Source organism: Salmo salar, chromosome ssa10, assembly GCF_905237065.1.
Source record: "Salmo salar chromosome ssa10, Ssal_v3.1, whole genome shotgun sequence".
Taxonomy (NCBI): Eukaryota; Metazoa; Chordata; class Actinopteri; order Salmoniformes; family Salmonidae; genus Salmo; species Salmo salar.
Window position 1 is genome coordinate 92,427,334 of NC_059451.1, and position 13,448 is coordinate 92,440,781.

The window sequence follows — 13,448 nt, forward strand, 5'->3', positions numbered from 1 at the left end:
ACGTCCAAAAGCGGAAGTCGGGTCACAAGTGGAAGTTGTGTTGTGCGACCCCGCTGAGGGTGATGAGTGTGTGGTGTGTTGTCACCCACCTGGCGATCCCTTGGCGAGCGTCCCCACCCTGTTGCCTCGTCCGTGTCCCAGAGTGCCTTGCAACGAGCCGCTGTCTGACGCATTGGAGCCACAGTGACTCCTCTCCTTTAGACTACCCGATGAGCGCTGGTACCAACACCTCAGCTCGTCTGACACCACCGGCCTCCCCCCCTCCTCCCCCCTCTCGCCCCAGTGAGGGAGTCCGTACGATCTGGGAGCGGGACGGGGTGAGTCTGCCACTCCCCTCTCCCCCCTCCTCGCCCCCCCAGGTCTCCTTGTAGAGCCCCCCAGCTGTGTAGGAGCTGGAGGTTTTGAACTGGGCCTTGACGCTGTAGTGGCCCTCCTGGTCACTCTCCAGGCTGCGCACCACCACCGGGTTGGGGCTGCCCTCTACGTACAGGGGGTACTCTTTAATCCGGTACTGGGACGAGGGCTGGCTCTGGCTGTGGAGGTACACCCCGTGCTGCCCTGACCCAGTCCCTGCTCCCCCCCGTACCACCGCCCCCTGAACCGTTCTTGGCTGCCAGGTTGGGCATGGAGCCAGAGTTAGAGGAACCAAGGTGACCTGCAGACCTGGAGAGAGAGAGGAGGTTAACATTAAACATAGAACGTGTCACAGAGATCCTCCATGGATTGCTGAACAAGTCCAAAGTAAGTCCTTGGACACACCCAGGTCTGCTGTACTAACCTGTGCCTCTGCCTTTGTCTCTGCCTGGCTTTGGAGGGGGAGTCCTCTCCCAGGGTGGAGTAGTTAGGGTTGGAGCCTGGGGCTCCCCCAGGGTAGTAGTGTTCTGAGCTGCTCTGGGAGGTACAGGACGAACAGTCATCCAGCGGGTCCGAGCCGTTGGAGCTGCGTGTCCCTGGGGCCAGGAAGAAGTCTGGGCTGCCCAGGGCTCCCAGGGTGTCTGTGTGAGTGTGCGTGTCAGGGTCGGAGGCCAGCAGCTTGCCCTGAGATTCCAGGCTGGAGCTGCGGTTCCTAAAGTGCTGAACCAGACTGTGCAGACGGGTGGGACTGATGTCCACAGACCTGGTGAAAGGAGGGAGAGATGGAGGGAGGGGGATAGAGAGAGAGATTTTCCAGTATAGTTGTGGCTTTGACCTAGTGAGGTGACCGTAGTGTGGCGGTTGTCTGAAGGTTATTCCAAAGTTATCTGGCGGTTACCTGGTGGAGTGTACATATTGAGGGGTCCTGGTCCTCAGGTCGGGGGTGGAGGGCATGCTGGACTGGGCGCTCCAGTGAGGAAGGCTCCTGATGGGGCTACTCTGCAGAGAGTTACTGCCTCCTGCCTCCCCACAAGTACCAGAGCTGGGGTACCGCCTGTGACTGGCCAGGGAGAGAGCGAGCACTTAGAAAACCTTAACATTACTATTGCTATTTTATAATCATTCTACTATCGTTAAACCAACTATCACATGCCCCATGACCCCAGTATAGATCTATCGTCACGGCAACAGAGTTGACCTCTCACCTGGAGTGTGAGGAGCGTTTTTTTACCCTCTCGTAGGGTTCGTCCAGCGAGGACTCGCTCCACATCTTGGGTTTGATGGGGGACTTGTCGTATTCGGTGCGAGAGTAGTGCAGGTGCCTAAGGCCTTCTAGGGACTGGGGAGGAGGGGGCCGGCTGTGAGAGGGAGGCCGGGGAGGGAGGCCCTTTTGTGGAGATGCTGCCGGAGAGAAGGTGGGGGTCCCTGTCACTTGGGGGTCGTCTGAAGAGAGAGAGAGAAAGAGGGAAGGAGGGATTGGTTAGATTGAACACTGATTGGTCCCCATTAGAAGGTTGACGATGACGCCTTTAGATTTATTCCACTGTGAGGTTCACAGAGAGAGAGAGGTAAACTTCCCGTCGTCTAGGACCAGAGCGTCCGACAGAGAGAGAGAGAGAGAGAGAGAGAGAGAGAGAGAGAGAGAGAGAGAGAGAGAGAGAGAGAGAGAGAGAGAGAGAGAGAGAGAGGTAAACATACCATCGTCTAGGACCAGAGCGTCCGACAGAGAGGGAGAGAGAGAGAGAGAGAGAGAGAGAGAGAGGTAAACATCCTGTCGTCTAGGACCAGAGCGTCCGACAGAGAGAGAGAGAGAGAGAGAGAGAGAGAGAGAGAGAGAGAGAGAGAGAGAGAGAGGTAAACATCCTGTCGTCTAGGACCAGAGCGTCCGACAGAGAGAGAGAGAGAGAGAGAGAGAGAGAGAGAGAGAGAGAGAGAGAGAGAGAGGTAAACATACCATCGTCTAGGACCAGAGCGTCCGACAGAGAGGGAGAGGGAGAGAGAGAGAGAGAGAGAGAGAGAGAGAGAGAGAGAGAGAGAGAGAGAGAGAGAAAGAGAGGTAAACATACCGTCGTCAAGGACCAGAGCGTCCGACAGAGAGAGAGAGAGAGAGAGAGAGAGAGAGAGAGAGAGAGAGAGAGAGGGGTAAACATACCATCGTCTAGGACCAGAGCGTCCGACAGAGAGAGAGAGAGAGAGAGAGAGAGGGGTAAACATACCGTCGTCAAGGACCAGAGCGTCCGACAGAGAGCTGTCCTCTGAGCCGATGTTGGCCTCTGTGGTAGAGGACAGAGGAAAACACTCTTACTATGGCATTGGTTGGGGTTAGGTAGGTGTGTTTAAATGAATGTTTATGAGCACTTCTTGCTGTGTGTGGGTGTCTGTGTGAGTGTGTTTGAGTGTGTGTGTATGGTGTATGTGAATTTTTGATGTTGTGTATGTGTGCCTGGTCTCACCCTGTTTGTTACGCGCTGTGGTTCGTATAAGCGATTCTCTCAGCATGTGTGTAGTCTCACCCTCTATGATAAGCGAAGCGCGTTGCGTGGGTTTCTTCCCAGAGCGGACACGGTGTTCGTTGATGGCGTTCTCTATCTCCTGGAGTTTCCTCAGTGCGTTCAGGTACGACGTCTTCCTCTGTTTCCTCAGCTTCTTACTGCTCCCGTGCGGATCGCCGGCCAACCGCCTCGCAGCCTCCGTGATCTGTGATTGGATGGCAAACTCCCTCTCTAGACGCTCTAGCTCTTCCTCCTGGTGAGAGGGAGAGGGAGAGAGAGAGAGAGAGAGAGAGAGAGAGAGAGAGAGAGAGAGAGAGAGAGAGAGAGAGAGAGAGAGAGAGAGAGAGAGAGAGAGAGAGAGAGAGAGAGAGAGAGAGAGAGAGAGAGAGAGAGAGAGAGAGAGATGCAAGGGTTAGGAATTGTGAAACACGTGTACACACAAACACATAACTGTGTGCACAAAGAGAAACAAACACACACAAGCGATGACACACTCAGACATGAGTAACTCCTGTCCACGTCCACCAGTAGTAACCTAAAGCATGTTCCCAGGCCTGGAAAAACACAATGAGGAAATCATCTATCTTCCTTCCTCCCCCTTTCTTTCCTAGCCCTGTCTCGTCTCCCTTGAGAACCCCTAAAACACCCCTAGCTCCCCCTTACCCTCCCCCTAACCTCCACCCCGTCCACTAGCATTGCACAGCCTCCTCCGAGACCCCCATTTCCCAAAAAACACCCCCTAACCCTCACCTCAGAAACGCCCCCCACTCCCCCTAACCCTCACCTCAGAAACGCCCCCACTCCCCCCTAACCGTCACCTCAGAAACCCCCCTACTCCCCCCAACCCTCACTTCAGAAACCCCCTACTCCTCACCTCAGAACCCCCCCAACCCTCACCTCAGAAACCCCCCTACTCCCCCTAACCCTCACCTCAGAAAACACCCCCCACTCCCCTAATCCTCACCTCAGAAACCCCCCACTCCCCCTAACCCTCACCTCAGAACCCCCCAACCCTCACCTCAGAAACCCCCCTACTCCCCCTAACCCTCACCTCAGAAAACACCCCCCACTCCCCCTAATCCTCACCTCAGAAACCCCCCCACTCCCCCTAACCCTCACCTCAGAACCCCCCCAACCCTCACCTCACCTCAGAAACCCCCCCTACTCCCCCCTAACCCTCACCTCAGAATACACCCCCCCACTCCCCCCTAATCCTCACCTCAGAAACCCCCCACTCCCCCTAACCCTCACCTCAGAAACCCCCCACTCCCCCCAGAAACCCCCCTACTCCCCCTAACCCTCACCTCAGAAAACACCCCCCACTCCTCACCTCACCTCAGAAAAACAGAACAGTAGGCCTTTTTCACACATGCACGCAGCCACGCGCGCACACACTTCCCTGAGGAGAGAGAGTGGTGATGTATTGAGTTAGGTCAACATCTCCCAAGACTACCTAACCTTGAGGAATCCCTCTCACTAACAATCTCTACATCCCACTGCCAGAATGACCTCTCTCTCTGTGTGTGTGTGTGTGTGTGTGTGTGTGTGTGTGTGTGTGTGTGTGTGTGTGTGTGTGTGTGTGTGTGTGTGTGTGTGTGTGTGTGTTTGTGTGTGTGTTCTGAGGTAACAAGGTTTGACTAGTGTAAAATCTGAGACATCTTTCTGCTTGCCTGGCGGTTTCCTAATACTTTACCACTGGATCAGTTTCAATGCATACAATCCAAGACACACACACACACACACACGCACACACGCACGCACGCACACGCACGCATGCATGCGTGCACACAAACACATGTACACTGGCTTGCACACACTTTCTTTCTCTCCCACTATAACCGCTTCCTGTGGTAAGGAACAGACAGGCTATTTTTAGTCAGCCCTGTAGCAGTGGAAAATATATTACGGCACAAATAGAAGAATAGTGAGAAAGAGGGATTGAGGATGACTTCAAGCCAGATCTAAGAAGTTTCAGACTGCTGGTTTAGTCACTGCCCCAGTTACTCTTCTGCTTCACCCAATCATCTAGGATCAGTTCTCCATCCCCAAGTCTTAACCAGATCTATTAAATCCCTCCAGGTTCCTGAGGAAGTGTATCTATACTGGGAGACAAATACAACTCCTCCCATTTACTTGAACTGAATGGAACCACTGGAAACAGTTGGCTCTCATGTGGACTTTAGGGAAGTGCCAGTTTGAGTGTATTCTCTGACCTCTCTTTTCGGCTTGATCTTGTGTTCGTCCAGTTTGAAGGCGGGGCCAATCTTCCTCCTGACTGTCGGAGGCTCCTCCCCTGGATCTAATGGATACTCCTTAGGAAGCTTCCCTGTCAACTCCTAGAGAGAGAGGGACAGAAATACATTATCTTGATCATTAATCATTGATGTGTCTGTGTCTTTGTGAGTGTACATGCAGCGTATGTTTGTGTCTTTGTTTGTGTGTGTGTTCGTGCGTGCGTGCATGTGTGTGTCTTACCGCCTCTCTGATACAGATGTTCTTGAGTTCCTCTAGTCTCTGTTTGAGTGTCTCTTCCAGAGCCTCCTGCCTGGCCCTCAGTGCTGCCAGCATGTCTTTCTTAGCTGTCTGAGAACTGTCCGACTCCTGGGAACCTTCACACACAGAACAGAGATACAGTCAGAACACACGCACAAATAACAGACTAAGAACTTAGCACTAAACATGGACCAGAGTGTAGAACCCTGTCAGAAACAAGCTTACTGTAACGTTACTGTGTGGAGCACACATATACATACACCCAAATACAGCACTGACAACATTGGAGCCCAACACAATGGCATTGTCTGACCCAGACCTCCAGAGAGACAGAGAGAAACAAGGAGAGGGTGAGGGACGGGGGAGGGGCGAAGGCACCTGCCGACAACTCAGGATGTTTACCGGGAAGTGAGTGGAACGCTTCGATAAGGAGGTCTAAGACTGTGTGTGGTGGGGAGGGTGTGTGTGTGTGTGTGTGTGTGTGTGTGTGTGTGTGTGTGTGTGTGTGTGTGTGTGTGTGTGTGTGTGTGTGAGTGGGATGGAGCAGCCGAGGACACAGTCTGTGACGCACAGGGTCTCCAACCCTGCAGGCACAACGTCGTGCCAGCCTCTCCCTCCCCATCAAACACACACACACACACACACACACACACACACACACACACACACACACACACACACACACACACACACACACACACACACACACACACACACACACACACACCTACACACACACTCCGTCACTGCTCAAATACACTAACAACAGTCCCCCTGTCACCAAACACCATTGTGTACGACATACTGGAGTAAACACTGTATTTTATAATAATGATAAACAGCTATACTAGTCGTTGTATGAACTATGTTAGAGCAGGGATGCCCTCCAGGAGGAAAGTTAGCCACCCCTGGTCTAGGGTCAGGAGCTAAGATGTGAACCAGTACTGCCACATTGACTGCACTGAAGAGAAATGAATACAGAATGTCTACACTGCTGAAAATTGTAGAGAATGTGAAGGAGACGCCTAAAGATGACATCACTACTCAGTGACATCATTCTGTTGCCAGGCAGAGATGACCGGTGGTAAGCACGGCGGCGTGTCATCAGATGGAAGTCTACAGCTGCTACTGTACCTGTAGACTATTAGTCATTGCGCTAATGCTAGTAAGGATTGGCTTGAGAATCTACTTCTAACTTCCTTCATACTGCATGTAGAGACATAAACATGGTATCCACGAGTTTATCTGACTCTGGGGAAGTAGAAAAACATCAGAACTGCCAGAATCACGCAGTATCCCTTTAACGCACACACACGCACACTTCCCTGAGGAGAGAGAGTAGTGATGTATTGAGTTAGGTCAACATCTCCCAAGACTACCTAAGCCTGGAGGAATCCCTCTCACTAACAATCTCTACATCCCACTGCCAGAATGACCTCTCTCTGTGTGTGTGTGTGTGTGTGTGTGTGTTCTGAGGTAACAAGGTTTGACTAGTGTAAAATCTGAGACATCTTTCTGCTTGCCTGGCGGTTTCCTAATACTTTACCACTGGATCAGTTTCAATGCATACAATCCAAGACACACACACACACACACACACACACACACACACACACACACACACACACACACACACACACACACACACACACACACACACACACACACACACACACACACACACACACACACACACACACACCACACACACATGTACACTGGCTTGGAGACGAGGGTGAGAGCGAGAATATACTGTGTGAGTAGGAATATGTAAGTGACTGAGTGTTTATGAGATAGAGTGTGTGTGTGTGTCTGTGTGTGTGTGTGTGTGTGTGTGTGTGTGTGTGTGTAAGAGCAGGGATAAAAACACTGAATGGAGAGGGTGAGAGGACAAGACAGAGAGGAGAGTTATATAGAGATACTGTAGCTGAGAAACAGCAAGACACAAAGTGAGGAAGAGAGAGAGAGGCAGATCCAGAGAAATATGGGACAGGAGAAATAGCATACATCCACACACATGCACGTGCAAACACACGCATACACACACAAATGTACTCAAAATGTAATATAATATTCTCAAAGTATAATATTATGAGTTTAGTTAGGAATATCGTAGGATTAAAGAAAGGCTTGCTGTGTTGCTTAATTTCCTGTTACAAAAGGAATACGTTACATTGTGACAACCAACCCCATACTATGTGACTTCCAACCCCGCGATGGGGCTGGTTGTCACAAGCAGAAAGAGTGTGTTTGATGGCTGATAACTCCATGTTCGATATGAGGATAAAAAGCATCCCATCTCAACCCAAGACCTTGGTCTTTCTCCTGATATTCAAAAGAGTCTTGTAAGATATACTGGTGCTGAGAAATACACACAAGAGTAAAAAGTGTGACAACCAACCCTAGTCTCCCTTAATTGAATTCATAAGATGTCAGCTGCGTGTGGAAATAGCTGACCTTGCACATACATGCACACACACACACAGTTGGCAGTATGTGCGTACCTCTCTTTTCTCTCACTCTAAACTACTAGCACTTTCACTAAACATTAGTTGATCTTGCCTGTGCCTTTCACACTTCCACAATGTTGGTGGAAATGGCCTTTGGGAAAACATCAAGGGTTTCTGTCCTGAAGTTTAAAGGTAGATTCACAGCCCTGTCCTCTCTAACTCGGTTCCCACAGACCCCTGCCCTGGCCTAGATAGGGGATGGGGGGGGATTACCACTGTCTCCTCTAGAGGTCGACCGATTAATCGGAATGGCTGATTAATTAGGGCTGATTTCATGTTTTCATAACCATCAGTAATCGATATTTTTGGCCACCGAATTGCAGATTTTTTTACACCTTTATTTAACTTGGCAAGTCAGATTAAGAACACATTCTTATTTTCAATGACAGCCTAGCAACGGGGGTTAACTGCCTTGTTCAGGGGGGATTCGGGGATTAGTTTTTGCAACCTTCCGGTTACTAGTCCAACGCTCTAACCACCTGCCTTACATTGCACTCCACGAGGAGCCTGCATGGCAGGCTGACTACCTGTTACGCGAGAGCAGCAAGAAGCCAAGGTAAGTTGCTAGCTAGCATGAAACTTATCTTATAAAATACGATCTATCTTAACATAATCACTAGTTAACTACACATGGTTGATGATATTACTAGTTTATCTAGCGTGTCCTGCGTTGCATATAATCGATGCGGTGCCTGTTAATTTCTCATCGAATCACAGCCTACTTCGACAAACGGGTGATGATTTAACAAGCGCATTTGCGAAAAAAGCACTGTCGCTGCACCAATGTACCTAACCATAAACATCAATGCCTTTCTTTAAAATCAATACACAAGTATATATTTTTAAACCTGCATATATAGTTAATATTGCCTGCTAACATGAATTTGTGTCACTTCTCTAGTGTTCCGTGCAAGCAGTCAGGGTATATGCAACAGTTTGGGCCGCCTGGCTCATTGCGGATTGTGTGAAGTCCATTTACTCCTAACAAAGGCCGTAATTAATTTGCCAGAATTGTACATAATTATGACATAACATTGAAGGTTGTGCAATGTAACAGGAATATTTAGACTTAGGGATGCCACCCGTTAGATAAAATACGGAACGGTTCCGTATTTCACTGAAATAATAATAATAATTCGTTTTCGAAATGATAGTTTCCGGATTCGACCATATTAATGACCAAAGACTCGTATTTCTGTGTGTTATTATGTTATAATTAAGTCTATGATTTGATATTTGATAGAGCAGTCTGACTGAGCGATGGTAGGCAGCAGCAGCTCGTAAGCATTCATTCAAACAGCACCTTCGTGCGTTTGCCAGCAGCTCTTCGCAATTCTTCAAGCATTGCGCTGTTTATGACTTCAAGCCTATCAACTCCCAAGATTAGGCTGGTGTAACCCATGTGAAATGGCTAGCTAGTTAGCGGGGTGCGCGCTAATAGCGTTTCAAATGTCGCTCGCTCTGAGACTTGGAGTAGTTGTTCCCCTTGCGCTACATGGGTAAGGCTGCTTCGAGGGTGGCTGTTGTCGATGTGTTCCTGGTTCGAGCCCAGGTAGGAGCGAGGAGAGGGACGGAAGCTATACTGTTACACTGGCAATACTAAAGTGCCTATAAGAACATCCAATAGTCACAGGTATATGAAATACAAATCGTATAGAGAGAAATAGTCCTATAATTCCTATAATAACTCCAACCTAAAACTTCTTACCTGGGAATATTGAAGACTCATGTTAAAAGGAACCACCAGCTTTCATATGTTCTCATGTTCTGAGCAAGGAACTTAAACGTTAGCTTTTTTACATGGCACATATTGCACTTTTACTTTCTTCTCCAACACTTTGTTTTTGCATTATTTAAGCCAAATTGAACATGTTTCATTATTTATTTGAGGCTAAATTGATAGTATTTATGTATTATATTAAGTTAAAATAAGTGTTCATTCAGTATTGTTGTAATTGTCATTATTACAAATAAATTTATTTTTTAAAAAAATCGGCATCGGCTTTTTTGGTCATCCAATAATCGGTATCGGTATCGGCGTTGAAAAATCATAATCAGTCGACCTCTAGTCTCCTCTCACAAATCTTTTTCTAACCACATTACCTCCCTCTACACAGAGAGGCTTTGTCCAAGAGACCACGACAAAGCTGCCCACCCTCCATTACATCCCTCTCTTCCGTCTATCCCCCTCTCCTCTACCACACTACATATAGAGGCCAGGGCCTCAACATTATGGGGTGGAGTACAGGGTAAGTGTACTGCAGGCCACAGACACATGCAAAAACAGCCACACACGGAGAGACTTACCTGAGGACAGCAGACTGCCAGAGCTGCCGCTGATGATCTTGCCCTTGCTGCCCATGTTGGCCAGTTTAGATGTCTTCAGAGTGCCAGTCTCTGTCAGGTCGATGGCTATCTCACTGAGGCTACGAGCCGCATGGATCTTAGACTGGACACGCACACACAGAGGGAGATATTAGATCTTTACAAAATCCTGTATTTCTGCTTGTTTCTACTGATATGGTGATGCTATACCACACTCTAGAACTACACACACTCTAGTCTCCAACACTCATCCTAGAATCCATACTCATTCTAGAACCTCAGACTCATTCTAGAACCTCCCCAGTGATTCTATGTGTTACCTTGCTCTGCTTGCGGTCCAGGTAGAACTGGTGTTGGCTGATGGCCATGGCCCAGATAGACTTAATGAGAGCAGGGCAGGCGTACCAGGTGTGGACAGCTATACCACTGTGGCCAAACGTCCTTCTGGTCACCGACGCCCTACAGTAGAGACGGACACAAGGCCTCCTTATACACACTGAATACACACACACACACACAGTAAATTAAAGAACATGCACACGCGCACGTACACACACACCCCAACGGCCTATAGCAGGGCCAGACGCAAGGGATAACACACTTATTCTAGAAAGAGAGAGGCTATGTCTAGTAGTGATGTTCAGCAGTACCACACACATTGACTCCCATGACATGATTTACTCTACAGTGTTTAGACAGAAAGTTAGCTGTATCTCATGCTAACTACTGCCTCCAATAAAACAGCTCTCTTCTCTCTGCCTGTCTCTCTCCTTTTCTCTCGTCTTTCTCTCTCTCTCTCTCTCTGTAGAGATGTGAAATAAACAAAAGACAGGTGACTTCCTCCTCTAGACAGCAGAGTTCAGTGTGTGTGTGTGTGTGTGTGTGTGACTATCAGCAGTTCAATCTGTGTCAGGCTCCATTTAAAGCCAAGATAAACTGAGACTGTGTGTGTGTGTGTGTGTGTGTGTGTGTGTGTGTGTGTGTGTGTGTGTGTGTGTGTGTGTGTGTGTGTGTGTGTGTGTGTGTGGGCAACAAGCCACTTGCACCGCTGTTTACCTCTTGATGTCTCTACTTGTCTTTAATATATCATCACCACTAACAACAGTACCAACCCATGACCATCTCCGCTCTGGGATTTTTATGTCTGCTAAACTTTACACAAAGCAGCTAGCAGCATTTACACTGGGGTACAATTAAGACATTATAAATCTCATCTACCCAAGCCTCTTTTTCTATACCATACACTCCTTTCACGACTCCAGCCAACATGGTTTATCATCAACACAACTAACTTATGTTAGCGATGTATCCTACATATTATCAGGGCAGATGGAAAAGGGTCCTCTTTACTACACAGTTACTTTCTGATACAAAACAGACACACACACACACACACACACACACACACACACACACACACACACACACACACACACACACACACACACACACACACACACACACACACACACACACACACACACACACACACACACTCAGAGATGTGATATAGATTTACCTCCTGGGGTCATGAACTTCCACTGAGAACTTCTTCTCTCTGAAGTAGAGGTTCTCCAGCTGACGCCATTGGAACACCTGAGGACACACACACCACGCGCGCACGCACGCACGCACACACACACAGACTTTTGAACTGAAAGAGGCTCACAGACTTCAAACGGAGATATAAACAGACACAGAAGCATGAGAAGGCAGAAACACACACTGCCGGCTGGATATGACTTCCCTGTACATCCACTGAGAGTTAGGATTGGTTTTGCAACACCCCAAAAACAGAAAGAACAGGAAAGGAGTGAGGAGGAGGAGTGAAGAGAGGAGAGAGGGAGGAGAGGAAAGAGGGAGGACATGAGGTAAGGGTCTCTGATCAGATCCAGACCCAGCGGGCTCGTCCAGAACTCTTCCCCCAGCTGAATGACCTCACCCCCTTGAGAGAGAGAGGGAGGGGGTTTTTCTTCCCTTCTTTCCCACCCTCTTTACGAACCACCAGCTCCTCTTTAAATAAAACCACACCCCGCTGGGTGAGAAAGTCTCCTCAATATGTGTGTGTGTGTGTGTGTGTGTGTGTGTGTGTGTGTGTGTGTGTGTGTGTGTGCGTGTGTGTGTGTTAAATCCTCCCCAGGTGCAGGGGAACAGAAAGTTCTGAGTTGGCGGGTGTTTACCAGCTGTAGGCAAGTGAGCGAGTGTGTGTGTGTGGGAGAGTGTGAGAGTGTGAGAGTGTGTGAGAAGTAAAGATTCCTCCTCTCCTGTAGCCAGGCTAAGACCCTCCCCTCCCTCCCCCTGACCCCCCCTCTCTCCCTCGAGGAGTACACTTCCTGCTCTGGGCTCTGTGGCTGGGAGAAAGGGAGGGACGGTGAGTGGGGAGAGGATTACTGTGGCCCCACCAAACGTAGCACTTTTGCTTTGTTTAGTCAGCCAGCCAGCCCCCCTCTTCAGACACACAAACACATAAACTGCCTGACGAGGTCTGTTTCTCGTTACACAGAGAGCAGAGTCACAGCAGTTACTGTTACATTGGAGACACTACAGCACTAGTAGCTGGGAAACACACACACATAGAGACACACAAACAGCACACACCAACAATGGTGGTGGTAGAGATGCAAAGGCAGTGAGATGGTTTAAGAAATGCTAAACACACGTGAACTCTGTACAGAACAACACGAGAAAACAAAGGTAACTGGCAGGGTGAGGAAGGAAGGACAGAGGAAGAAGAAGATGAGGAGGCACAGCCCAGGAATCATAACAGCATGGGAAAAGAATGGAGAGAGAGGGACAAGAGGAACAGCGGAGAGGAGGGGGATCTGATGGAGAAAAAACGAATGTATAAACACAGCGTTGGGACTAAGAGTGTGTGTGAGAGTGTGTGTGCGTATACGTGTGAGATAATCAGTGCAGTTACGCTCGGTGAACTGTACACTCAATGGAGTATGAACACTTAATGGAGCATGGTGCTAAGAATAGGAGAGAGAGGGTGTATGTGTGTGATTACAGATAGGGAGAGTGTGTGCAACAGCTTTCCAGCAAGAGAGTGCTTGACACACACATGCTCCCTCGTAACTAGGATGGAGGGTGGCCCCATCTTATCAACTCAATACTGGCAACACTGTCACATCAGACAACACTGGCACTAGTGTCACATCAGACAAGACTGGCACTAGTGTCACATCAGACAACACTGGCATTAGTGTCACATCAGACAACAATGGCACTAGTGTCACATCAGACAACACTGGCAACACTGGCACTAGTGTCA

The 13,448-nt window shown here is 48.9% G+C and overlaps 1 protein-coding gene across 1 annotated transcript in view; it reads right to left on the reverse strand.

Annotated features, from left to right (window-relative positions):
* Nucleotides 1-13,448, reverse strand: part of LOC106561189 (FERM domain-containing protein 4A-like) — a 109,142-nt gene that overhangs the window by 14,787 nt on the left and 80,907 nt on the right. The window contains 13 exon segments of the mRNA XM_045688230.1: nucleotides 90-268; nucleotides 270-550; nucleotides 552-663; nucleotides 779-1,117; nucleotides 1,253-1,414; nucleotides 1,560-1,797; nucleotides 2,571-2,627; nucleotides 2,868-3,099; nucleotides 5,060-5,182; nucleotides 5,322-5,455; nucleotides 10,157-10,298; nucleotides 10,495-10,633; nucleotides 11,694-11,770. Of these exon segments, the coding sequence (XP_045544186.1) occupies nucleotides 90-268; nucleotides 270-550; nucleotides 552-663; nucleotides 779-1,117; nucleotides 1,253-1,414; nucleotides 1,560-1,797; nucleotides 2,571-2,627; nucleotides 2,868-3,099; nucleotides 5,060-5,182; nucleotides 5,322-5,455; nucleotides 10,157-10,298; nucleotides 10,495-10,633; nucleotides 11,694-11,770 (2,215 nt within the window).